This window comes from Nycticebus coucang, chromosome 6 (genome assembly GCF_027406575.1).
Source record: "Nycticebus coucang isolate mNycCou1 chromosome 6, mNycCou1.pri, whole genome shotgun sequence".
Lineage (NCBI taxonomy): Eukaryota > Metazoa > Chordata > Mammalia > Primates > Lorisidae > Nycticebus > Nycticebus coucang.
In genome coordinates, this window is record NC_069785.1 from 23172876 (window position 1) to 23198858 (window position 25983).

At 36.5% G+C, this 25983-nt stretch overlaps 1 protein-coding gene and 1 non-coding gene across 4 annotated transcripts in view; both read right to left on the reverse strand.

The window, feature by feature from the left end:
• Positions 1–25647, reverse strand: part of NUBPL (NUBP iron-sulfur cluster assembly factor, mitochondrial) — a 290845-nt gene extending 265198 nt beyond the window's left edge. The window contains exons 1-3 of one of the 3 annotated variants that reach the window (XM_053594729.1): positions 25496–25647; positions 24811–24955; positions 19647–19681 (exon numbers count right to left, since the gene is read on the reverse strand). In XM_053594729.1, coding sequence (XP_053450704.1) covers positions 19647–19681; positions 24811–24955; positions 25496–25603 — 288 coding nt within the window. In that variant the 5' untranslated portion in view covers positions 25604–25647. Of the gene's footprint in view, positions 1–19646; positions 19682–24810; positions 24956–25495 lie in introns of those variants that run through there. The other 2 variants (XM_053594731.1, XM_053594730.1) reach the window with 2 other exon arrangements.
• Positions 4054–4217, reverse strand: LOC128589558 (U1 spliceosomal RNA). Its single transcript, XR_008381100.1, has one exon. It is a non-coding gene; the product is annotated as a U1 spliceosomal RNA (small nuclear RNA).
• Positions 25648–25983: the final 336 nt, after the last annotated feature.

Consider the following 25983-nt stretch of genomic DNA (forward strand, 5'->3'; position numbering starts at 1 on the left):
TAGGTAAAATAATACAGGCTGAAAAGTATTATGTTTTTCTATCTTGACCAAAAGATGACTGGAAAAGTCCAACACATTTGTGAATTTTCATAAGCAGGGGCAAATTTGTATACCAAACTTGAAAATATGCATATTATTTTTCAAATGTATTAGGAAAATGTATCTTGTAGTCAAGAACCTGGAATGGAGGTCAGCCTTGACCCTTCCTCTCCTTTCTCACAGCCAATCCATAACCAGGACTTACAGTTGTACCCTCTCTTCCATCTCCCGTGCCAACGCTCAGTCCAAGACATCACCATACTCTCCTCCTTAGGTTTCTGTAGTAGTCTAAACTGGTCTCCTGTGTCCATTCTAACATCCCCTCCATTCTCCATGCAATAGAAAGAAATTTTTAAGCAAGTTTGATCAAGTCTATAACCTGCTTAAATTTGCTTCCCATTTCCTTTAGGATAGATAAGGAGTAATGGTGGTTGTAGGAAGGCAGATGTAATTAATTATACTCCCTGAAGGAAGTCTTCTCTCATCCCTCAGACTAGGACCAGTATCCTGTTATATGCTCTCCTGACAATAGCATTTCTCTTTGTGACACTTACGATACATGTAAATAAATAACTTTGTTTTACTCACTACTCTATCCAAGATTCCTATCACAGTGCCTGACATATATAGCAGGTAGTTAACATACATGCTTTAAAGGAATGCCTTCGGTTTCACAAACTAAATCATAAAACCATAAGCTATGTGATATAATGGGCTAACCTACCCAACTCCAGCACCAAAACCAACAGTCACCAAGAGAAATCAAAGAGGCTGTCTGCTCCATCCATTCCTGCTTCATGAGCCTCTGTGATACCCTCTCTGCCACCACTGATTTATTACTGCCTATATCATAGTTCCTGCAGTGTTTCATAAGACATGCACTTAAATAACAGCTGGCTTCCATCTTCCCTATCTAATCATGTATAAAAATAAAACATCACTTATATTATCATAATCATTTCCATGGCAAATACAAAAATTTCAGAGCCCTCACTCAAGGACTACAAGGAAAAATAGCAGCCTTGTAGGGATTTTGTCAGAGGCAGATGTTAGCTACTCAAGTTCCATTTATAGGACTTGTTTCCAAGCAAGTCTATTCTTTCCTGACTTCAATTTCCTCCTTTAAAAATGGCATTTGGTAGGCTCTTTAGATTCTTAAATTTTCCTTTACATCCTTTAGCAACATAAAATCAAACTCCCTTTTTCTCCATTATAAAAACTATTTCTACTACCAGACTACTTTTGCAAAGATTTGATGTTCAAAACGTGTATTACTTACAAGGAGGAAAATTCTTTTAAAAAAATTGGCATTCACAAGCTCCAAGGCATGACCATTATAAAGACAAAACTGGGAGCTAATCAAACTGAATGAGTCTCATTAAATGAAGAAAAAAACAATAATACTATGATTTGCCTCTTAAGTATTTGGTCAAATGCCTATGAACCAGTGTCTAGGGAAAGTTCTACCCCAATATTGCTGCAAACATCCCTCTTGTTCCAAACATTTCCTCTACCCTCACCTCACACCATCAGAGTGGTCCAATCTCTCTTTTGAAACTTAATCCTTTGGAAAAGAAAAGAGACCAGTAGTCTAACTAAAAAGACTCTCTGCTGGTAAAAGAAGAAAAAAGTACACAAATTTTCCCCCAAAATGTCCTTCCCTGTATAGGTGCCACCCTTAGTCATGCACAGCTGCTGTTTGCTCACTAAAATACTTCATTCATAAACAAGCCCTCTCTATTCTATTATCACAAGCAACTATTAACTTCCAAATTGCCCCTACTATGATAAAATTTCTGTTCTGTGTAGCTTCTGGAAATCACCATTTTAGTCAGTACCTAATTCACCTTGACATAATTTTTTTTAATTTCTCAGAAAACTCCAAAAAGAACAGCTTAACACTAATTTAAAGTAAGAGAATTGGCTAACAAACAAGAAAACAACTCCTTAAAACCAATGTGCTATACCAATTAGAACATTTAAAACCAATGCCAATTTTTAATACCTAGAATACAGATATTCCTTTACCCCAACTTTAAATTGCACCACTAGGTAAAAGACGATTTTCTGAAGTCTACTCTTACTTCCACAGTGATCTTACTCAGTTCCATTGCTTGAAAATACCACATATACTCTGATAACACTCAAATTTAAATCTCCAGCCCAACCACTCTTCTGAGCTCTGGACTTAACCTATCCATACAGATGTCTAGCAAGCATTCTAAACTGAAAAAAAGGAACTAATTTTAATCCCAAATTCTCCCTTGTTCCATCTTTTTCATCTCAGGAAATTTCACTACTATTCACACAGTTGCTAAAACCAAAACTAAAGAACCTAAAAGAAGTAAAATTCTGATATACACTACAACATGGACGAACCTTGAAAACATTATGCTATGTGAAATAAGCCAGACGTGAAAGGACAAATATTGTATAATTCCTCTTATATGAGTTACTTAGAACAAACTCCTAGAGATAGAAAGTAGACTGGTGGTTATCAGCTGCTGGGAGAAGGGTGAAGTAGGAAGGTATTGTTTAATAAATACAGAGCTTCAATTGGGGATGATGAAAAGTTCTAGGGACAGATAGTGTTAATAGTTACACAAAAATGTAAATTACTGAACTGTATACTTTTAAATCATTAAAATGATCAATATCACATTATGTATATTTTACTGTACAAAAAAAACAAAAACTAAAACACACACACACACAAAGTATCACCTCTTTCCATTTCATCAGCAAGTCATCCTGGTTCTGTCTTCAAAATATTTTTGAAACCTGAGTCCTTACCCCTACCTCCACCACCAAGTCCAAGCTATCATCTTCAACCAGACTGCTTTGTTAGCTAACAGCTAATCTCCCTGTTTCCCTTCTTATTCCTTTAGTCTACAGTCTGTACTCTACAAGATGGCTAGATCCTTTTAAGGAGTAAATCAGACCATGTCACTGCCCTAATAAAAATCTGCTACATTGTATTCATAAAGAAGTCCAAATTTCTACCATGGCTCAGCAAGACATGCCCCTACTGACCTCGCCTCTAGTCCAGTCTAGTTACACTGATCTTTCTCTTGTTCTTCAAACAATCCAAGTTGATTCTACTTCATGGCTTTTGCTCTTCTGGTGGCCCTCTGAAGAGACCCTGAATTCATTCAGACCTCTGCTGAAAGTCATGTCTTCAGAGATCAGCCTAGCAATCTTACCTAAAACAGTACCTCCCATTACTTCCTATTTCTGTACATTTCTTTATTAATTTTTATAACTCTCATTACTACCTAAAAGACATGTTGGTTATGTCTCTTCAACTACATTGTAAACTCCTTATAGAAACTTTGACCTTTTGACAACTATAGCTCCAAGATCCAGAAAAGTGCATACCACATGATAAGTACTTAGTCAATTCTTGAATGAATAAAATTATCCTTGTTTGTAGAAGCACTGAGTATTATACCCTTGGTTTTCATTTCATATAAACAGACTCAATCATCCTCATCCCCATTTTGTCTTTCAATCAGGACCAGACCTCGAAAATGGAACAAACCATTCACAATGGAATGAATGTGGCTCACAACCCAAACCTCTAATAGTGTAAATTTCACCTTCATTTTTCAAATTAACTAATTAACAAAAAAATTTTTTTTAATTTTAATTAACTTATTAACAAATACTCTTCTGTTATCACCACTTAACTCCCCAGACAGTTTCTGCTCAGATCTTCTTCCTCCATTTACCAGTTCCTAACAAAAGGAATAGGAGAAAGTGTCAAGATTTAAACATCTAAAGATTACTGTAAGTCTTGCCTTTCTACTTTAAGGACTGGCCATTTGAGGAAATGTGCTATTAGATCTCTACAAAGTCTGAATAGTTAATTGCCTTAATTGCTCACAGATAATTTTATCTTTTATGTCTCTGACACCACCACTTAAACCACATTTGACTTGGCAATGATGTGATAAAATAATACTTGTGCCTTAATTTCTCTTTTTCTTTTCTATTATTTTTGTATTTATTCTATTGGGGAAAGTGCAAATGCAGTCCCCCACTACCACAAATTATGCAGTCAAGTGTCCCACGTTTGGGGAAATCTCAGGGTTCAGCACATCTGGAGTGCAATGGATAAGCCTCGCCCTGGGAAAACCACCTTTGTGATCACGGTATCTCCCCTGCCAGGTAAGTATGTGCCTTAATTTCTATGACAAGTTCCTCACCATCACTAAGCAGGTCAGTGGAAATTTAGCATTTGTTATGCTGTTGTGTACATCAGCACAGAGCCCAATAGCAAAATCACAAACCAGTGGAATTATGCCCATCCAGAAAGATAGTTTCCATTAATGTTTCTTGGCTAGGACACTCTTCAGCTGCATTGAATGCTTTAAATAGCCTAAAGGAAACATGATAAAGATATCCTGTTCTCCCTTAAGTAAGAAATATTTTTAAAGAAAATGCATATGTGGAGAATAGGATTAGACACATTGGTCATCCTTTCTTTAAGCCACACCACATAGTCCAACCGACAGTACTAGCACCTTGATTTCCACAGTGACTGGCATAGAGCCCCCTCACTCCAGCGTGAATCTGAGAGCAAAGGCTGTTCATTCCTGTTCTATTCAGAAAAATCAAAACAGAGAGCAACATTATTTCCATGAGGGGGAAATCTTCCTTCAAAGACTACTTGAGTACTTTCCTCCTTTACTCAAGAACGTTACATTGTTTAAGAGCCACGGGAAATAATATAACGTGTCATATACTGCTCTTAGAAACTCCTAGCTTGTTATCTGTCCTGACAGTAATAAAATCATCTTTTAAAGCAACACTAGGATAGAGTTCTTCCTTCCAGCTCAGCTGAAAAATAGTTGGTTGTACTTTATCACTCACTGAAGTAGAACATTCTGCCTGCTCTCTTTAAGTGGCCATTTAAGATTTTTACAGAAGTACAATGGAAAAGTATGTCCTTTTGGAAGATAAGAGAGAGAGTTTCTTAATAAGCTTCTTAAGCAATCCATTCTCTGTAAAATTAGTTGATGTGGTTAATTTGGCAAAGCATTTGAGAGATGGAAAAAGCAAAAACATAGTGAGAGGTTCAAGCTTTTGTCTTATTACACCAGCAATAAATAAAGGCTCTTTTAAAAATGTTTTTCCTTTCATCTGAATGTTCATTGACCCGTTTCTACACAGCGGTGCTGACCCCATCTCTTTCACATAGTGCAACTGCCAAAAGTGAACTATCACATGTTTCTGACCAGAAAGAAACAGGCTGGAATGAAATCTGTCCTGTGAAATATTTCACAGCCAAAATTAAAGCTCTAAAATGCCACAACTAAAAACAATGCTCTTCTGATTTCAATTTTACTCTCAGAGCCACTAATCTTATCAAAGCTTATTTTAAAACTAGTACTTGCACACTTTACTAAATTCTTTTGTGCATAAGAATAATATTTCAAATGTAAGTTTTTGGCTGTTGCTGTATGTTTTAACTGAAATAAAACTGTTAAAAGCAGAGGATGTAAACTTCCCTATTTACAAGGTTGTCTAAACATAATCTCTAGGCAAGAATAACTCCATAGTAATGTTAGGAAAATTTTAGGAAACCCAGTAATTCATTCAAACCTTTTGAAAATTTTACCAAATGGTAATGTGTTTTCAATCACTTAGCATTTACTATATGACAATAGACCAGGAAATGTTGACAGATGATTTAAGACGCAGTCCCTGACTTTGTAGAAGTCATGGTCACTTTAATAGCATGAGATAAACATATTAACCAATAGAGGAGGAAGTGCCATTATTTGAAGTCAACAAGGCTTCACAAAGGAAGTGACAGCCACCCTGAGACCCAAGGATGACAGGAGCTAGGTGATGAAGGCAAGGTAGACAGTGCAAAGGAGCAGAGCCAGCAAAGTCAAGTACAGAGGGGAAAATCAGGCACTAAGCTAAGCAACTCGGGCAGAGGCTGTACGCAGTAAGAACTATTCTATAATCAGTATGAGTAATCATTATTTAATTTAATTTAAGGTTGGTGAGAGTAAATAAGGTTAAGGTTATGGAAAATTCTTTAGTGAAAGATGATAAAATTCTTACCTAGGTTTATGATACTGGAGAAAATGAGATATTTCTGAAACAAAAAAAACCCCAGCTCTCAGTAACTGATGTGGATTGGGAGAGCTCAAAGATAAACATGATGTCAAGGTTTGAAGTTTTTTGATACTCTTCTCATCAGAAGTAAGGTCATGTCCCCTCCCCTTGAATCTGGGAAGGTACAAGACTACTTCAACCAAGAATCCATCCTGACTACCAAGGCTAGGTCGCAAAAGACCACACAGAGTCTTCCCTTTTCACTGGGACACTAACTCTTGGAGCTCATAGCCACCAAATAAGAACTCAAACTACACTGAAGCTGTCATCCTGTGAGGAAGCCCATGAAACGTGGGGCAGCCATGTAAAGGCAGTCACTCAACAATCCAGATGAACTGTGCCTTCAAGTCATCCTGGGCCAGGTACCAGGCAAGTAAGTGAAGAGTCTCCAGGAAATTTTAGCCCCTAGCTAAAGCTGAAAATATTGTAAAACAAATACAAGACAAGCTATCCTGTTGTGCTCTGTCCAAATTCCTGTCATTAGAATCTTTGAGCATAATCAAAAGGTGTTGCTTTACATCATCAAGTTTAGGGTAGTCTACACACCAATCAATAACTGAAACAAGTGGTGGTAACATACGTGTATAATTACTAAGGAACACAGGAATAGGAAGTTTAAGAGAGGGAGAAAATTATACTGGTTCCATCTACATGATTTAAATCTGACATATCTGTAGAACACCAAATGGAGATGTTGAGTCAACCATTGAAAGTAAAGGTCTGGATTTTAGAAAAGAGGTAGACTATAAAGCAGTATATGAAGACAAAGGGAAGATGTATGAGAGGGAAAAATAAGATGTGGGAGTGAACAGTCTGAAAAGTTGGAGAGGAAACTAAAACTTTAAGAGAGAGAGTGGAATGGACAAAGAATAATGCCATCCACGCAAGCCAAGAAAAAGGATTCTCTGCAGAGGTCCTCAAACTACGGCCCGCGGGCCACATGAGGTGATGTAATTATATTTGTCCCTGTTTTGTTTTTTTACTTCAAAATAAGACATGTGCAGTGTGCATAGGAATTTGTTCATAGTTTTTTTTTTTGTTTTTTTTTTTTTTTTAACTATAGTCCGGCCCTCCAACAGTCTGAGGGACAGTGAACTGGCCCCTTGTTTAAAAAGTTTGAGGATCCCTGCAAGGTGTTAGCACCTATGGTCAACAGTATCAAAATACAACAGGAAATCAAGTAAAATCAAACAGAACCAAGAAAGAACTGGAACAAATACATTTGGCAGACTATTGGTAACTAGAAGAGATTCAATAGTGTGATTTGGAGAAGTCAAAATCACAGAAGTTGAAAAATGAATGAGAACTGGGTAAAATGACACAGACAGTGTAAATCATTCTCTCAAGTTTGATATAAGAAAAGTAACAGTGAGGGCAGAAGCTTGAGGGGTAGCAGGGGTTAAAGAAGGTCTGTTGATTCATTCACTCACCCAATGAATACATATTTATCTTTCTTGGTGTGCAGGGGCAGGTCTACAGACCAAGGGGAAGTAATCACTAAAGAGAAACTGAAGATAACAAAAAAGAAATTAATAAGTCAAAGCCCTAGAAAAGGCAGGAAACAAAGGATCAAAAGCCCATGTAGAGGTATCTGACTCCCATCACTTCCTCTGAAGCAGGAGGGAAAGGAAGCAGTGACAATATACAAAGAGACATACTTGATAGAGGGAGGGAACATTAAAGAAATTACCAATGAAAAGCCCTTTTTTCATACAGAATAGAAAGCAAGACCAAGTGGTGGAAATGAAAAAACTAGAATGGAATGGAAGACTTGATGAGAATAGAAAAAATCTGGAAGAGTAAATGAGAAGTAGACTTGAGACAATCAAAGAATCATCAAGTCATACAGAGAGCCTGGAACAAACTAGAACCCACAATCTCCCAAACAGTCGCTGGGCTATAAATTAACTAAGTTAAGGACAAGGGCAGAGCTTTTTCAACTTTGTATCCCTCATGCCAAGCAAAGCACCTAGGAAATGACAGGCCTTCAATAAACATCTGGTGAATGAATGTATAAATGTGTAGATATCACTATTATCAAATACACATATATGCAAGAAAAATAATCCAGTATGATGACTATTTTCATTTCTTACTCTAAAAGAAATTCTTAGTTTTAGTAAAGACTTTTGCTCTATTATTACAAATATATTTGGGGGCAGCGCCTGTGGCTCAGTGAGTAGGGCGCTGGCCCCATATACAAAGGATGGCAGGTTCAAACCTAGCCCCGGCCAAACTGCAACAAAAAAATAGCCAGGTGTTGTGGTGGGCACCCATAGTCCCAGCTACTCAGGAGGCTGAGGCAAGAGAATCGCCTAAGCTCAAGAGCTGGAGGTTGCTGTGAGCTGTAACGCCTCAGCACTCTATCCAGGGCAAAAAATATATGTATGTATATATTTTTTCTTTGAGTCTCTCAGTAAATGCCAAATATGAAACACAGCTCTTACCCAGAATTACCTTTGAATCAAAAAACAAAAGGCAAAGGATGATTCTATAATTATTCCTTCTGAATCTGACCTCTTGCCCCAGTTTCTCCTATAGCTTTAAAATAACTATATTTTAATCAAAAATAGTGTTGCCCTTCCTCCAAAATGGCTAACTGAAAACTGAAAAATATATTTGTTTACAACTCATGACATGCAAAAACACAAAATACTTTTTATAAGAAACGTATTTGTTATATACGGATTGTATAACTGTTGTATATGTACATATATATGTTATTATACTGTGTATATATACATATATACACATTTATATATACATATGGTAGTTACATATACATATATACACATAGTTATATGTATAGTTATATATAGTATATACATGTATAGTTATATATGTGTACATGTTATATATGTATATACACTCATGTATATGTATAGAACATATACATGTCACATATACTGTTGCATAGCTGTTCTAAGCTATAATAAAGAAAGACATTAAGAACAGGTTAATTTAACATAGTACAATTCCCTTACAACACTGGCATTAAAAGATGAGCCCCCAACCTTATAAACTTGAACTAAGTAGTATTCATTAGAACTTCCTGTATATAATTGTTAGAACATAGTTTCATCCATATTTAGTCCATATTCACATAACTACTATTCCAGATCATAATATCTACAGGCTGGCATTTGGAATACTATAATAGATCCTAAGAATATTTCCTGGCCGGGTGCAGTAGCTCATACCTATAATCTCAGCCCTTTGGGAGACCAAGGCAGGAGGACTACTTAAGGCCAGGAGTTTGAGACCAGTCTAGACAACACAGAGTGACTCCATCTCTACAATTTTTTTTTTTAATATGCTTTGTGATGGTGTACACCTGTAGTCCTAGCTACTCATAAGAATGAGGCAGGAGGACTGGGTTATAGTAAGCTATAATCACACTACTGCACTCCAAAAACACAGCAAATCTGGAAAGCAGTGACATTATGTGATCATGGAGGAAAAACAGATAATTTGAGGTAAACATCAATAAAAAAGAATAACCAAAGAAATACACACTCTTTGACAACAATACTGCTTCCTTTCACATCTTTAAATCTAATTAAAATTGTAATGACTCATTCTAACAATAGAAAATGAAAACTTGAAATAAATTTTGCTGAGGCAAGTTAAATGTTCCCAACTTTTATTTTGAAATATTATTTACAAAAAGCTTTTATTTTTATACTAAATTTTATACTAAAAATTTATTTGAAACTTAACTATGGATCAGCCATTGTGCTGAGTTATTTCACATACATTATCCCATTTAGATTATAACTACTTCATTTGCTCAAGGAAAAAAGTATAGTTTACGTTGAATAAACTATAGACACCTTACAAAACATTTGGCATCTTCCATGTATATTTTATTTATGAATTCATTCATTTGTTCATTCACAACCACTCTTCAGTTAACACATTCCATAGGCACTACTAACATCATCAAGAATCTACCATATGGCTCAGTGCTCATAGCTCAGTGAGTGGGGCACCAGCCACATGCATAAGGCTGGAAGGTTCAAACCAGGCCAGATCTGCTAAACATCAATGACAACTCCAACCAGAGAATGGCCAAGCGTTGTAGTGGGCGCCTATGGTCCCAGCTGCTTGGGAGCCAAAGGCAAAAGAATCGCTTAGGCCCAGGAGTTTGAGATTGCTGTGAGTTGTGGCACCACAGCACTCTATCGAGGACAACATGGTGAGATTCTGTCTCGAGAAAAAAAAAACCTACCATATGCCATTAGTGGACTAGACACTGACAATAAAAAAAGGAAGAAGACCAAGATTATTGTACCCCAAAGGTTCACAGATTAACAAAGGAGATAAGTAAACAAACCCTCATGGAAAGTGTTAAGTCCTTTCCTCAAAGCATCATAGCAGAAAAAAATTAAGAATAGGAATGCTAGAATAGTGAAAGCAGTCATCACAGAATATCCATAATATGTGCCTGAATAAGTCAGTGGCATGAAGGAATCAAATGAGAAGACATATTCTATAAAGTTTTAAATAGTAGAATCAGCAGGAACAGGTGATTAATTTGGGGAAGAAATCATATGACTTCCATGGTACAAAGACAGATACAGGGAAAAATAATTTCTTTTACACTTGCTGAGTTTAAAATGTTTGTAAAGTTTGAAATGCTTGTAGACAACTATGCGTACAGGTCTGGTATCCAGGTGAGATACCCAGGCTGGTGATACATTTGGAATCAAGAGCACATAAGTAGTAAATGGAGTAGTAGGGGAAATTGAGATTACTAGGTAGAATATAAAATGAAAAGAGGGCCAAGTAGAATTACGGAGTACACTCATGCACACCATAATGACATTTCAGTCAATGATGGACTAGATGTGACAGTGGTACCATACGATTATAATGAAGCTAAGAGATTTATATCGCCTAGGGTTGCCATAGCCATCATAATGTCATAACACAACACATGACTCCCATAGTTATAGTGATGTTGTTGTAAACAAACCTACTCGACCACTCATCATATAAAAGTGTGCGATAATGTCCTAGGCCTTCACATTCACTCACCACTCACTCACTGACTCGCCCAGAGAAACTGCCAGTTTAGCAAGCTCCATTCATGCAAATATCCTATACCAGGGCACTAGTTTTTTTGTCTTATATACTGTATTTTTACTGTGCCTTTTCTATGTTTAGATATGATTAGGTACCAAAATAATGACCTTGTTACAACTGCCTACGGTATTCAGTACAGTAACAAGCTATATATATTAGCAACCTAGGACCAACAGGCTATGCCCTATACCCTAGATGGGTAGCAGGCTATATACCATCTAGGTTAGTGTAAGTACATTGTATGATGTCCACATAACACTAAAATTGCCTAATTACACATTGTATCCCCATCAGTAAACAATGCATAACTATACATCATTTTTTTTAAGAATAAAAGAACAGTGTGTAGGACACTAAGTCACAAGAGATGCTTCCATTCCACACCACTCCTCGAAAAACAGAGCAAAAACCACAAAACTTTGTACTTACAAAAAGTAGAACCTCTGTACGTTGACCACCAAAAGAACTGTAACAAATTGATCAATATACAGAGTTGCTGAACATAAGGAACTTCCACTGAACATATGTGGTACACGTCCAGTCTATGAAAGTTAGGTCAACTTAAGGAGATGGTCAATGTAGGGAGACTGTCAACTATGGAGGTTATACTGTATTCCTAGGTCACAGACATTGTGCTAGCTGCTGAAGGTAGCCAAGAATAAAGACAATGCAGTTCTTAATCATAAGAATATGGCTAAAATAGGAGTAGTATACCAAGAGTAGACTGAAAGCACAAGATCTTGCAAATCTTAGCTCTGCCAATTACTTCCTGGATGACTTCAAGCAAATAACTTAACCTCTAAGTGTGCCTGCATCCTCCCTCCAATGAGGATCAAAATAGTACTTATTTCTATAACGTTGCTATGAAGAGTAAATTAGCTAAGAACTATGTCATAAGGACTAAAACAGTCCACATAAAGTACTTATAATGGTGCTTGACACATAATAAATGCTCAATAACATGTTATATTATTTAGGATTATAAAAATTATCACGATGGCTGCATAAGTGTAATAAGAATACAAATAAATGGTGTTACTGGATTTCACAAGATTGAGAAAGAACCCTCACTTGGGGAGAATTCAGAGAACAGTTCACTGAGCTGCCCCTCTAGGCAAGGCCAGCTCATATAATGCCTTTGTATGAATTAGAAAGCAGCCCACAGATGCACACCAAGAGGAAGGCAGATGGGATTTCTTAAACCCTTAAACTCAGGCAATCCATCCGCCTCAGCCTCCCAAGTGCTAGGATTACATGCATGAGCCACTGCGCCCAACCAGGTAGCTGGGATTTCTATCGTCACTCAATACCCTCAACCAGAACAGTTCTATATGATAGCCTGAAAGATAGGACACATAAAGCTGAAGAAAAGAGAAGTAGAAAACTGTCGTGTATCAAAAGCATAGGATATCCAGCTTAGAGCTGGGTAAGTATCTCAGATTAGCTAGAGCATAGGAACCACTCAGAAGAATAACTAAAGATAAACTCAGAAAGGTAGCCAGACAGAGGATATTGAATACTAGCAAAAGCGTTCAGCTGTGACTCTGAGCAGGAGAATAATGTAATTCTAACAATAAGAGTAGTCTGGCATTATGTACAACTAGAAGGATTTAGGCAGGGGCAAGTAAGAGGTCACTGCAGTGGTCTGCTAGTCTGCGAGTTCCTCAAACGCAGGAATTACACATCTCATTCACTTCTGTATACCTCAAACTAACACAATGCTTGAGACAAAGTAGGTACTCAATAACCATCTGAGGTATATAAGAATGAATGAGCCAAAAGGCAGTTATGTGAGCCTTAATTACAGTGGGAATGGTGGAAATAGAATGACACATATGGAAATTATTGCAAAGATATTTGCTGGCTGATGAAATGTGGCAAGGATAAGACAGAACCAATAAAGACTGTAAAACTGATAAATACTAAATGGACTGCATTACAGGCTTCTGTGAAAATCAAATATAATTATGGTTATGAAAATGCTCTATTTAAAAAAAGACTGCCTTTCTCTAGAATAAAAATCAGTCATTGTGGACAGATGTACTATTAATACTATATTGGACAGTGACTGTATCTTATCATTTTAAGACATTTGTCCTTTTGTTTTCAGTAGATTATAAAACCTTTAAGCAGTATGTCTACTCTTTATGAAGTACAATAAAACTTCATTAAATGTTGATTTAATTACGACTTTCTCACAGAAGAAACTGAATTTCACCTATATACCACAAAAAAATATAGACAGATATACAAAGATTTAAATGCACTTACATAAATTTACACCTATATATACTAAACACTTCTGTGAATATAGTCTCAGCAGGCTACAAGCTTCCACAGTACATGTTTACTTTTCTTTATATTCCCAGGGTAACTGGTAATAAGTATTATGGATGTTCAATAAATAAATGTCTGTTGAACTAAACTGAATTGCAATGAATTGACTTAGGAATCTCACAGAGCTTATCAAGGTTTCTGATGGTCTGTTTCCCTCTCTACTCCAGTCTGTGTTCTTCCACACTGCACATCAAATTTATACTATAAAAGAATGAGATCCATGATAAGGGTGGCTTAGAAAAAAGAAAAATGAAAAAAAGATTGTAAATATATATGATCAGTGGGTACCATTAAATGTTTAACAACAGGCTTCGGATAAGGTGAGGGGTCTGATTCCCAGTGTTTGCCAATCTCCATGGTTTAAATACCCCCGCAATGGCCTATTTCAAGCTAACAACATGATACGAATCAGCTTACCAGACTGACTGGAAATTTAACAATCAGCTCTCACAAGCTGGTATGAGCTAGCTCCAGCACACAACTAAATGCAATATTTAAATGCATACTATACCTTATCCTCAAATTTTTCTCTGCAATACTACCCCAAAGGAAAGCACAAAAAGCAAGCAAAATTTATACTCTATTCCAGCAAGGCCTTTACCTCAATCTACAAAGGAGTCATCTTCTAACTTGGCATACAGTCCAACCCAAAACGTTTTTTTCCCAGGCCAGTGACATTCAAACTTTTCTGATCATGTAGCCCAATCAGTTAAAAAAATATTTGGGCACATATCCTCAGTATGTTAATATATTTGTTTATATCAAAATAATAATAAATTCTATTAGACCTGCTAGACTAATATCATATAAATTACAAGGCATATAGAAAAGAAAAAATTTCTGCCCACACCCAAACAGACTGTCTTACATACCTCCCTGGGGCTTACACTTCAAAGATTACTAAGGACAACATGAAAAATAAAATGAATAACTTCCTGGACCTATTTCCCCTAGGCCTACAACCTTACCTTATTAGATCTTCCCATTCCTATGCTGAAAAACACATACCAACACATAGAAAAAAATGGGGAGAAAAGAGAAGGGCCTTTAAGCCCTTAAGAGAAGCCAGTTTAAGCAGAAGCAGGTGAGAAACCCCTCTTACAATAGGAGGTCCATGGAATAATTAAGACTGTGTGATAATGAATCACAAGAGAAGCTCCAAACACCATCCTAACTGTAGCTTTCAAACTCTTAAAGAAACACATTTTATCACCACATCCAATAAATATCCATGGTCCTAAGCCATCTGTATCAGTTCAGGCAAATAGAAGGATTGGAACAGAGGAACCTTGAGATTCTCCCAAAGACCAAGGATGTCCTCTAAATAAGTATAATATTAATAAAATCTTGAGCTGGGAAACACAGACCACTGGACTATGTCAGAGACAAATAAGTCATATAGGAAAAATATAGCTCTTATTTTCCATATTCATGTCCTCCGGTAGATCATATTTCAAAAAATTATTTAAGCCAAAATGCTGCTCCCTAATCATAAACACTATTAATCAAGTATACAAGCATTATTAAATTTCTCTCTCTCTTTTTTTGTTTGTTTTTTTTTTGGGGGGGGGGGATTGGGTCTCACTGTATCACCTAGGATAGACTGTAATAGTGGCATCATAGCTCACAACAGCCTCAAACTCCTGGGCTAAAGTGATCCTCCTGCCTCAGCCTTCGAAGTAACTGGGAATATAGGCACACCACCATGCCTGGATGATTTTTCTATTTTTCTGTAGAGATAGGGTCTCATTATATTGCTCAGTCTGGTCTCAAAGTCCTGGCTTCAAACACTCTTACTGCCTCAGCCTCTCAAAGTGCTAGGATTACAGGCATTAATCACCAAGCCTAGCCTCTCTATTTTAAGTATTTATAAATTTATTAAAGATAACAAGGTAGTATAGTCAATCAAAAAATACAGTATTATCTTAGAATTACCACAATATGCTGCTCAAATTTCTTGGCTTTTTGCTTCATAATTTCTGCACTATGCCACAAAATATCAAAAAATGAAAAAAAAAAATACACCATCAGGAAAAGACAATACTAAAGATGTTCTTAAGGGAGATTTTACAAACATGACTAAAAACACTTAAGGATACTAAATGCTTTCTGAAGAGATGGCCCAGGAATAGTCTGTTGCTTTTCCATTCTTGTTGTCAATTTCCCTGTCATACACATAGCATTAAAGATGAAGCTGTCCTCTTCCCTAGTGCCTAAAAGGAAAAAAACGGAAACAGAAAAAAAGAAACTTCCCAAGCTACCATCTCAACAAGACTAGCAGCATTTAGCAGGAGAATCAACCCCTTTTTTAAATTGGATCCTTGGATTCCTTATTACATAATTACTTCAAATTGTCTATAAGACTCAAAGCTTTGGCTGAAAGGATAACCAAATAAAAAGAGGCCCACACAAATTTATCTACCTTCCCGTCCTTGAATTTTCTGTTTCCTTCCTTAAGAAAAACGGGTCCTTTGTCCAGAAAAAATGTATTACTAGCTCTTACCTCAATAAGGTTGCCTAAACATATGTGTCTATCTCCTTTTCTTTCAAATTACATTGAAATGACAAGGGGAAAAAGTAGTTTAAAGCTAAATAAAGCCATAACCACACTAAAAAACTATAAAAGGTGCCACTAGCAGATTAGAAGTTTAAACATCTAGATCCCTGGTTTAGATGGCTCAAACTCTACCCCCCATCAAAATCACCTAGAGGGTCGGTTAAAACACAGATTGCCCATCTACCCTTATAGGATTTCTGATTCAGCCTGAAATTTTATATATCTAACCAATTCCCAGATAGCTGATTCTGCTGGTCACCAGGGCTACATTACAAAAACCACCATCCTAAGTAAACAAAGATTATTAAGAAAAATGCTTTTTATTCATTCTAATTAGCATTCTTGGATGCAAGAGAATGGTACAACTTTATTTTTTTTTAAGGAACAGCAAGTGGAAAATAAGAAACGGCTCTGGATAATTGAAAAATATGTAATTTCTGAATTAAAAACAAAATTCAGAAGGGCTAAATAACCAAAATTCAATATAACAGTGTGAAAAATAGTCTTAGACATCTTTTAAAACACAGAGCAAAAGATATAAAGGGATAGATCTGTGAGAAAAAAATTAACCAGCATAAAGGTAGGTATCTACCTAATAGGTATCTGGAGAGAGCACAAACACATTACAAAAAGTAATCAAGAAAAGAAGAAATTTTTCCTAAGCTGAAACCAACTCAAGCCTTAACAGCACAAGGCCAATATCTTTTTTTTTTTTTTTTTTTGGAGACACAGTCTCCCTATATAACCTTCAGTAGAGTTCCGCAGCTCACAGCAACCTCAAACTCTTGGGCTTAAGCAATTCTCTTACCTCAGCTTCCCAAGTAGCTGGGACTACAGGTGCCCACCACAACACCCGGCTACTTTTTTGGTTGTAGTTGTTATTGTTGTTTGGCAGGCCTAGGCTCAAACCCGCCCAGGCCTGGGTTCAAACCTGCCAGCTCAGGTGTATGTGGGTAGGGCCCTAGCCGCTGAGCTATAGGCACCAAGCCAACACAAGGCTGATTTCTCAGCAGGTAAAATTTTTTAAACCCAACAAGTAGGTATTTATTCGTGACTTTTAAACTTAAAAGACATAAAACAATTTTTAAAAAGCCCTTAAAAACTATGAAAAGGAAAACAAACATTATTACAAGGAATATAAATCAGATTAACATCAGATATTTCAATACTAAGCTAGAAGGAAATAGAATGTTGTTTTCAAAGTTCAGAGAGAAAATCATTCTAAACCTGGAATTCTATGGTTAACTGCAATAAAGTTAAACTACCAAATATGAAGGCAAAATAAATCCTTAGAAATAAAAGAACTAAGCAAATTGACTTCCCATACATATTGATTTCCTACTTCTGTGAGAAATTACCATAGAAAACTAAATGGCTATCAATGAACTAAAATTAAGGTGCTGGCAGAATTACATACCTTCTGGAGACCCTAGGAAAGAATCTGCTTTCTTGTCTTTTCTAGCTTATAGAAGCTGCTAACATTTCTTGACCAGTGGTCTCCTTCTATCTTCAAAGCCAGCAATGGAGGAGTGAATCCTTCTTACATATACTCACTCTGACTCTCCTGCCTTCTTCTTTCACTTATAAGGACCCATATGATTCCAAATGACCTCCCTAGATAATCTAGGATAATCTTCTCATCTCAAGATCTTTAGCTTTATTACATCAGCAAAGTCCCTTTTGCCATGAAAGGTAGCAAATTCACAGGTTCCAAGAATTGGGATGTGAACATCTTTGGCTGGCCATTATTATGCCCACCAAACCATACAAGGACTCAAGGATGTCCCCAGAAAAACAAAAACAAGAACTCATGAAAGAGGACAGGATGGGATATATGAAAACAGATACCCCATAAAAAGAAGAGAATTGAAAAGAAATTTTCAAAGAAAAATTTTGACCTTGACATTGGCATCTTCTCATTCTAGAAGCACAACTTTAAAGAAACATGATTACATTTTCTTCTGTAAAAGTCCATTTATGTTACTTGATTCTACAGTGAATAAAAGTTACATAACCAACACATTATAAATGTAACAATTAGTTCCCAATTTTCAAAAGTAAAACAGAGCATCAGAAGACGTGAACATCTATGTGCCTACTTCTAGGTTCTGGTAGATTCTGGACTCCATACATTGATCTCATACTTGTATAGATACTAGATATTATTTTTCTAATATATCCTGTCTAATGAGAACTTATTAGAAGTTACATAGTAAGGATAGAAAATAAGATAGAAGCATAGCCACAGCTAAACCTATTAAATGATTCTTGCCTATATTTTATAAAATAGATATGAAGGAGAAATTTTTAAATATGTACATATTTTTATTAACTAGCTGATAATTTATGGAGTTGCATAATACATTCAATGTTAATTTTTATATTTACTTTTAAATATCAAAACAGATAGATAAAACCTAACATTACTGAGAGTTTTAAAAAGGGGTACTCTCTCAGGTGGCGCCTGTGGCTCAAAGGAGTAGGGCACCGGCCCCATATGCCAGAGGTGATGGGTTCAACCCACCCCGGCCAAAAACTGCAAAAAAAAAAAAAAAAAAAAAAAGGCGGGGGTAGGGGGGTTCTCTCAAAGACTATGACCGGAAAAAACAAACAAACAAACTAGAAGTGTAATCTAAAGTATGTATACATTTTGACCTAGTAATTTTCTTTTAGGAATCTAACTTACAAAAATATCATCACTTAGTACATAAGAACTCCACTGTAATATCATTTAAAATAGAAAAAATGTGAACTGATCTAAGTATTTCATCAAATGGAAACTGGTTAAATACACTATAGCCAACCATTAATTGAGCAGCTATTAAGAATGAAGTATAGGGCAGCGCCTGTAGCTCAAAGGAATAAGGCGCTGGTCCCATATACCGGAGATAGTTCAAACCCAGCCCCGACCAAAAACTGCAAAAAAAAAAGAATGAGGTATAACATAGAAAGATGTATGCACGCACATATACAAATGTGTTTTTAAAAAATGTCAGATAGAGAGAGGAAGAGCTAAAAGGATATAAATAAAACCAGAGCCTACAGTTAATCCTTTGGAAGAAAAAGTAGTATGGGAACTTTCAGTTTTATGTTACACACATATTGTTTGAATTTTGTTTCTATGAATATATACTACTTTTAGAATATCTTTTACCTTTAAAAAAGCCCAAATTACCAATATTTAAAAACTGAACTCAGAATAATCCTTCTTTAGATCATAAATAGGAAAACTGGGTTGGGATATGACCTCCATGCGGGAAGGCCAAAGCTTTCTGTGGGATATATAGCAAGCAACATACGGTCAACACTTAAATGCATCATTATTATTAAATGTTACCCATACTGATGGCAGATTTTGGAGTTCCTTAGAGACACTCAATTGACTAAAACTACTATATAATTTTTAAAAGAGTAAATGTAAACACCAATATACTCTTTATCATTTCCTTAAAAACATTTAAATAAATTAATATTTCTATTAACAAACACCTACCGAATCATTGGCCACTAATGCAAGTGCAAGGTTCACTGTAAGAAACAAAAAAGAAACTGAATTTAGTGACTTTCTATTAAAGTTCATTTTTTCCTTTAACATATTCAGTGTAATAACCTAAGCACAGAAATTTTTAATATATCTCCCTTACTTGTAAAGAACAAGGACATGGAGAGAACACAGAAAGTCAAAAGAAAAAGAGAAAGTAATTTTCCAACATAAGCAATAGATGCATGCTCCAAAATTTACATGTTAAATAATCCATTTATCATTTGTTACAACTGTGTCCAAATATATCACTTAGTTTTTTAAAAAAGCAATGTTAACAGGGTACACATTTATTTTCAAAGTGTATTTTGTAAAAAAATTGTCATTTGATATAAAAATGGATATGATCCTACTGTTTTTAAAAACAAATGCTGGTACTGCAGGAGTTAAAAGTATTTAACTCATTAGTAGCATGTGTATGAAAAGCTGGGATACTATGCAGAGGGAAGGGAAAAGAGAAAAAGGTCAGGGGATAATACACAGTGTTCCCAAAAGCGCTTATGCCAGCGAATCTGAGAGACACAGGAAGAAAGTAGTAGTCCCAAAGCCAACTTTAGCCTATCAAAGGAAGATGCTACATATGAGAAGAGAGTTCCAAAATTAACACACTTCCAAGACCGATAAATACACCCTCATAATGTGAACCACATTTCCCTACAGAACAATGCCATCAATTATGTCAGGGCTATTTCCTTTAAAGCGGCTAAAAGCATACGTTTTTAGTTTTAAGGCAGACATGGTTCAAATCCCAGCTCCAACACCTTCTATTGCATAACCTTAAATAAGTTATTTTACCCATCAATCTGTTTCCTCTTCTATAAAAGGAAGATAATTTCTGCTTCATAACTGCTGCACAAATTAAATGAAAGTACTAAGTACAAGGGCACAGAACTTGATAAATTCGTTTTTATGTTATCATAAAATAAGCCAGGCACAGTGGCTCATGCCTGTAATCCTAGCATTTTAGAAGGCCAGACAGGAGGGTTACATCAAGCCAGATATTTGAAACTAGCCTAAGAAAGAGCAAGACCCCAACTACGAAAATATAGAAAAAATTTAGCGAGGCATTGTGGTGCACACCTGTAGTCTGAGCACTCAGAAGGGAGACAGGAGATCTCTTAAGCCCAGAAGTTTGAGGTCGTTATGAGCTATTAACATACCACTGCACTCTAACTGGAGCAACAGAGAGAGACCCTGTCTCAAAAAGAAAAAACATTATAAAATAATTCTGAATTTCAGGTTCAGGATAGGTTATATATAACTTTAAAAGCAGTAAGTTTTTGAGAGTAATTCATCTTAAAGTTAGGTTCGTCCTACATTTATACAACAGAATCACAGAGCATGTTTATATTTATCAAATGCCATCTTTCTAACCCAAAATATCTCCAGTATATATATTCAAATGGAAGGTATTTTGAAATGGTTTGGAAGAGGAATACATACATATAAGGGAAAGAGATATAATACCTACAAAATTGCTTGGAAATATTCTATTTCTAAGGCTTAAGTATGCTGACAACTGTGTTGAAAAAGCCACCTATTTGGGATAGATAGTATGTTAATGACAAAAAGTAAAGAAGGGACATTTATTGAAGCACCTCCTATATGTCATACTCTATATACTTTCTCTCCTATTTAAACGCTTTCACATTCCTTAGCAACAGACCACCTTCTAACTAAAAACAATAAACAATCCATTTTAAATGAGCACTAGCCTACAGACCCAAAAAATTACATTGCACAAAACCCAAAGAATCAATGGCTACCATCATGAAAATACTTTCTATTTTTATCCAATCCATGTAATCACAGAACATGCGAAAGAATTCACACCACTGAAAACAGGAAAGTGTACTCTAAATTTTCAAAAAAACAAGAAGAGGTAGTTTCTAGAACCAAAACTAAGAGCTTCTAAATTTTAAAAACAAAACATCAATCAGATGGATTGTAGGCCCTGAGGAAAGAAAGCAAAAATGTATATAGTATATAGCATAAATTCATTAAAAACAAATTACTAGTCTTTTTTAAATAATAATACAGTATCTATTAAATAGTGTCTATGACAAATACAATATTTAGTAAATCTTTACTTTTCAAAACATCTGATAAACTCTTCCACAATTCCCTTCTGGTCAAAACAGGGGGGAAAGTGGAGCTAATAACACTTTATAGGTGGATTTGTATAGCTGGCTACACAATTACAAAACTGCAATCCCCCAAAAATACCAAACACGGTGCCCAGTTAACACAAAATCTCTGGTTATATTCACAGAACTATGTATCTGGCCCTTCTTATTTCAAAATATCATTGACTTCAATGGAAATAAAGACTTTTAAGATATATATATGCCCCAACTTTAGGTAAACAGTCTGAAAAAGACTCAAAATTTAAAATATCTTGTCAGTCTAGAAATTACATCAAAATTAAACATATCAATAGTAAGGACAATTGTTTTTTAAATAACTACAAAACACTGTTTGGGTGAGACCCATTTCCTACTTGTTGTTTTTTTATTTGTTTTGTCTTTTGTTTTGGGGTTTTTGTTTTTGTTTTTGAGACAGAGTCTCACTATGTCACCCTCTATAGAGTGCTGTGGCATCACAGCTCATAGCAACCTCAAACTCTTGTGCTTAAGGGATTTTCCTGTCTCAGCTTTACAAAAGCTGAGGTTGCTGGGACTGCGGGCACCCACCAAAATGCTGATATTTTTTGTTTTTTTTGAGACAGAGTATCGCTATGTCACCCTTGGTAGAGTACCATGGCAGCACAGCTCACAATAACCTCAAACTCTTGGGCTTAAGGATTCTCCTGCCTCAGCCTCCCAAATAGCTGGGACTACAGGTGCCCGCCACAACGCCTGGCTATATTTTGTTGCAGTTGTCATTGCTGTTTAGCTGGCCCAGGCCAGGTTCTAACCTGCCACCCTCGGTGTATGTGGCTGGCGCCATAACCACTGTGCTACAGGCACCAAGCCATATTTTTTTGTTGTTGTTATTGTTGTCATTGTTGAGCAGGCTCTGGCCGGGTTCAAACCCCCCATCCCTAGTGCATGTGGCCAGCTCCCTAACCACTGAGCTAAGGGCACGAAGCCCCTTTTCCTATTAGAAATGATCAAAAATTCAATGTAAAGCAATAATACGACATGAGTGCTTTATGATTCCAAATTAATAATACAAGTTACGAGGGTATAATACAACTCAAAAGATACAAACTTGCAGTTATAATGAGTAGGTTCTACAAGCCTAATGCATAATATAGTGACTAGCAGGGGTCTTCAAACTACAACCTGCGGGCCACATGCCGCAGCGTGATTGTATTTGTTCCGTTTTGGTTTTTTACTTCAAAATAAGATAAGTGCAGTGTGCATAGGAATTTGTTCATAGTTTTTTTTTGGAACTATAGTCTGGCCCTCCAACGTTCTGAGGGACAGTGAACTGGTCCCCTGTTTAAAAAGTTTGAGGACCCTTGGATAGTTAATAATAACATATTTATATTTGGCTTGACACCTGTAGCTCAGCAGCTAGGGTGCTGGCCACATACCCCATGGCTGGCGGGTTCAAACCCAGCCGGGCCTGTCATACAACAAAGACAACTAAAAAAAAAAAAAAAAGCCAGGCCTTGTTCCAGGTGCCTTTAGTCCCAACTACTTGGGAGGCTGAGGCAAGAGAATCGCTTAAGCCCAAGAGTTTGAGGTTGCTGTGAGCTGTGACACCATGACAGAGTGTCAAGGGCAACATAGTGAGACCGTCTCAAAATAATAATAATAATAATAATGTATTTATATTTGAAAGTCACAAAAAGTAGATCTTAAGTATGCTTTCTCATCTGACACATACCAAAAAGAAAGATACTGTGATGACAGAGATACGTTAATTAGCTTGATTGTGGAAATCATTTCACAATGTATGTCAATACATCATATTTTACACCTTGAATATATACAATTTATGTGTCAATTATTCCTCAACAAACCTAAAAAAATGATATAAGTTACTTCTAGTGAGTAAAATTAGAAGCAGAGAGATTCTCCTCTTATTACACTGGAATAATATTTTTAGAAATACAAGTTTTCTTTTGAAAATTTTTGGCGGTATCTGATTGTTAGTCATGGCTGTTATCTCATTTATGGTGGCACTTCTTTTACAGGTTCTCATGTCATTTTGATGACAATGAAGTCTACAATCAATAAAGAGACCCACCAAAAAAAAACCTCTCATCTTAATATGTTATTATAAAAGACATATGGATTAGATGACATTTTAAATAATTAAAACAATGCTAAATCTTTTCAGGCAACTTTTTTTTTTTTTTTTTTTTTTTGAGACAGAGTCTCACTTTGTAGCCCTGCCCTCAGTAGAGTGCCATGGCATCAATTCTCCTGCCCCAGCCTCCCAAGTAGCGGTGACTACAGGCAGAAGCCACAACGCCCGGCTAATTTTTTTATTTTTAGTAGAAATGAGGTCTCACTCTTGCTCAGACTGGTTTCTAACTCCTGAGCTCAAGCAATCCACCTACATTAGCCTCCCAGAGTGCTAGGATTACAGGCGTGAGCCACCGAGCTGGCCTCTAGCAATTTTTAATATTAGATCTCTCTTGACTTTATAAATGATGAAAATTGTACTACAGTTAAAAAAGGCATAATAAAATATTCTCATTGCAAATATGTAGCTATATGTACATTGATAAAGACTGAAAAAGAATACCAAAGAACAAAAATAATTTAGTATTGAAGTTACTAGATATTTTAAAAATAACACCAATTACTGAGCACTTATTAAAGAGTAGGTAAGAGCCACTTGGGTTAAGTGGTTGTTTAATTTTCATAACAATCCTATGAAAGAAGTTATCATTCCCATTTTACAGTTAAGCAAACTGAATATCTGCTGGGCAATCTGACTACTTTTTCCTCACTTAAGGGGGAGAAGACCTGGTTACCTACCTAGTTTTGTCTAAGTCCAAAACCTAAGATTCTACCCACTACCGACTGTTAAAACTAAGAATGTAACTGTTAGGAACTTCACAAGTAAACTTTTTACAAAACCATAATTTTAATAGTGTGCACTTGCCACTTGGCATAAATTCTTAATGAAGATAAAAATTAATATCCTATAATACCTGCTGTGGTAGACTTTCCAACTCCACCCTTTCCAGAAGCCACAACTATAACTTGTTTAACACCTTCAATCGGTTTCTGCTTTGGAAGTCCTCGGGACATAATTTGTGTTCTTCGTTTTAAGGTTCCACTGTCAGCATCAGATAACTTTTTAAAAAAATAAAAAATAAAGCGTCTTAAGTAAGCCATCTCCATTACCATACTCTAAATCAAAATTCAGGGTTTGTGATTAAGAGGACTTTCTTTTCTAATTCTGTTCACCTTCACTTTAGTGATATTTACCTACTGCTACCGAAATCAACTGTAAAGAAACATTGTTTAAACTAATTTCTCTACCAAGATAGTATGACTGTTAAAAAAAGGAAAGAAAAAGCTAAATAAGCTGCCACTTTACAGTTAAGTGTTCCACGTGTTTTTAACCTATTTATTAAATAATCCAAAACCAATAATGCAAGGTGGAATACTACATCTAAGTTGGAACCATGCCTCATATACCGACAAACCTCAGCCTGGTCCTACTGAGCGCCAGCCTGAAAAGCCGACTAAAGGGGTTTCATTGAGCCGCTAAGTGGGCGTGGGCCCTGAGTCCTCAGGCAATGCCAGAGCACCTGCAACCCTGCAGCCCTGCAGTCCTACAGCCTAGCAACTCTGTCCGCCCGCCTCCCCCAGCCCTGCAGCACCACGGACCTGGCGCCTACAAACCAACGCTTGGCTTCTCCCAAGCGGGGTAGCGGCTCCGCCACTACCCCGCAGTACCACACCACCAAAACTCAACAGACGATGCCAAGTTCCCATGGCGCGGAATGCTACTCTGAGGCCTGCTGGGAAATCGTCGCGGTGGGCGCGGGATGATGACGTCACGCAACGCCACTAGGCGTCCTCTTCGCAAACGGTTTTCCGTTTGTTGGGGGTCTTGTTTGACAACAGCTGCAGACGTTTTGCAGCGTTTCAGTTAATGTTTGTGAAAGCGTTTTAACATACAACATCTCATTTGACCGTTATAGAATCACGGAGTAAGGAGAAGACAAGTATCCTGTTTTTATTAGTTTGAAAATTGAGACTTGAGAAGTTTAAAGAGACTTGACCCAACTTACCAGAGGTAGGAAGTGGTAAATCCCAAAAATGACTCTGAGATTTCTTACTGTGCCATATATGATCACTTAAACACTGTCAAT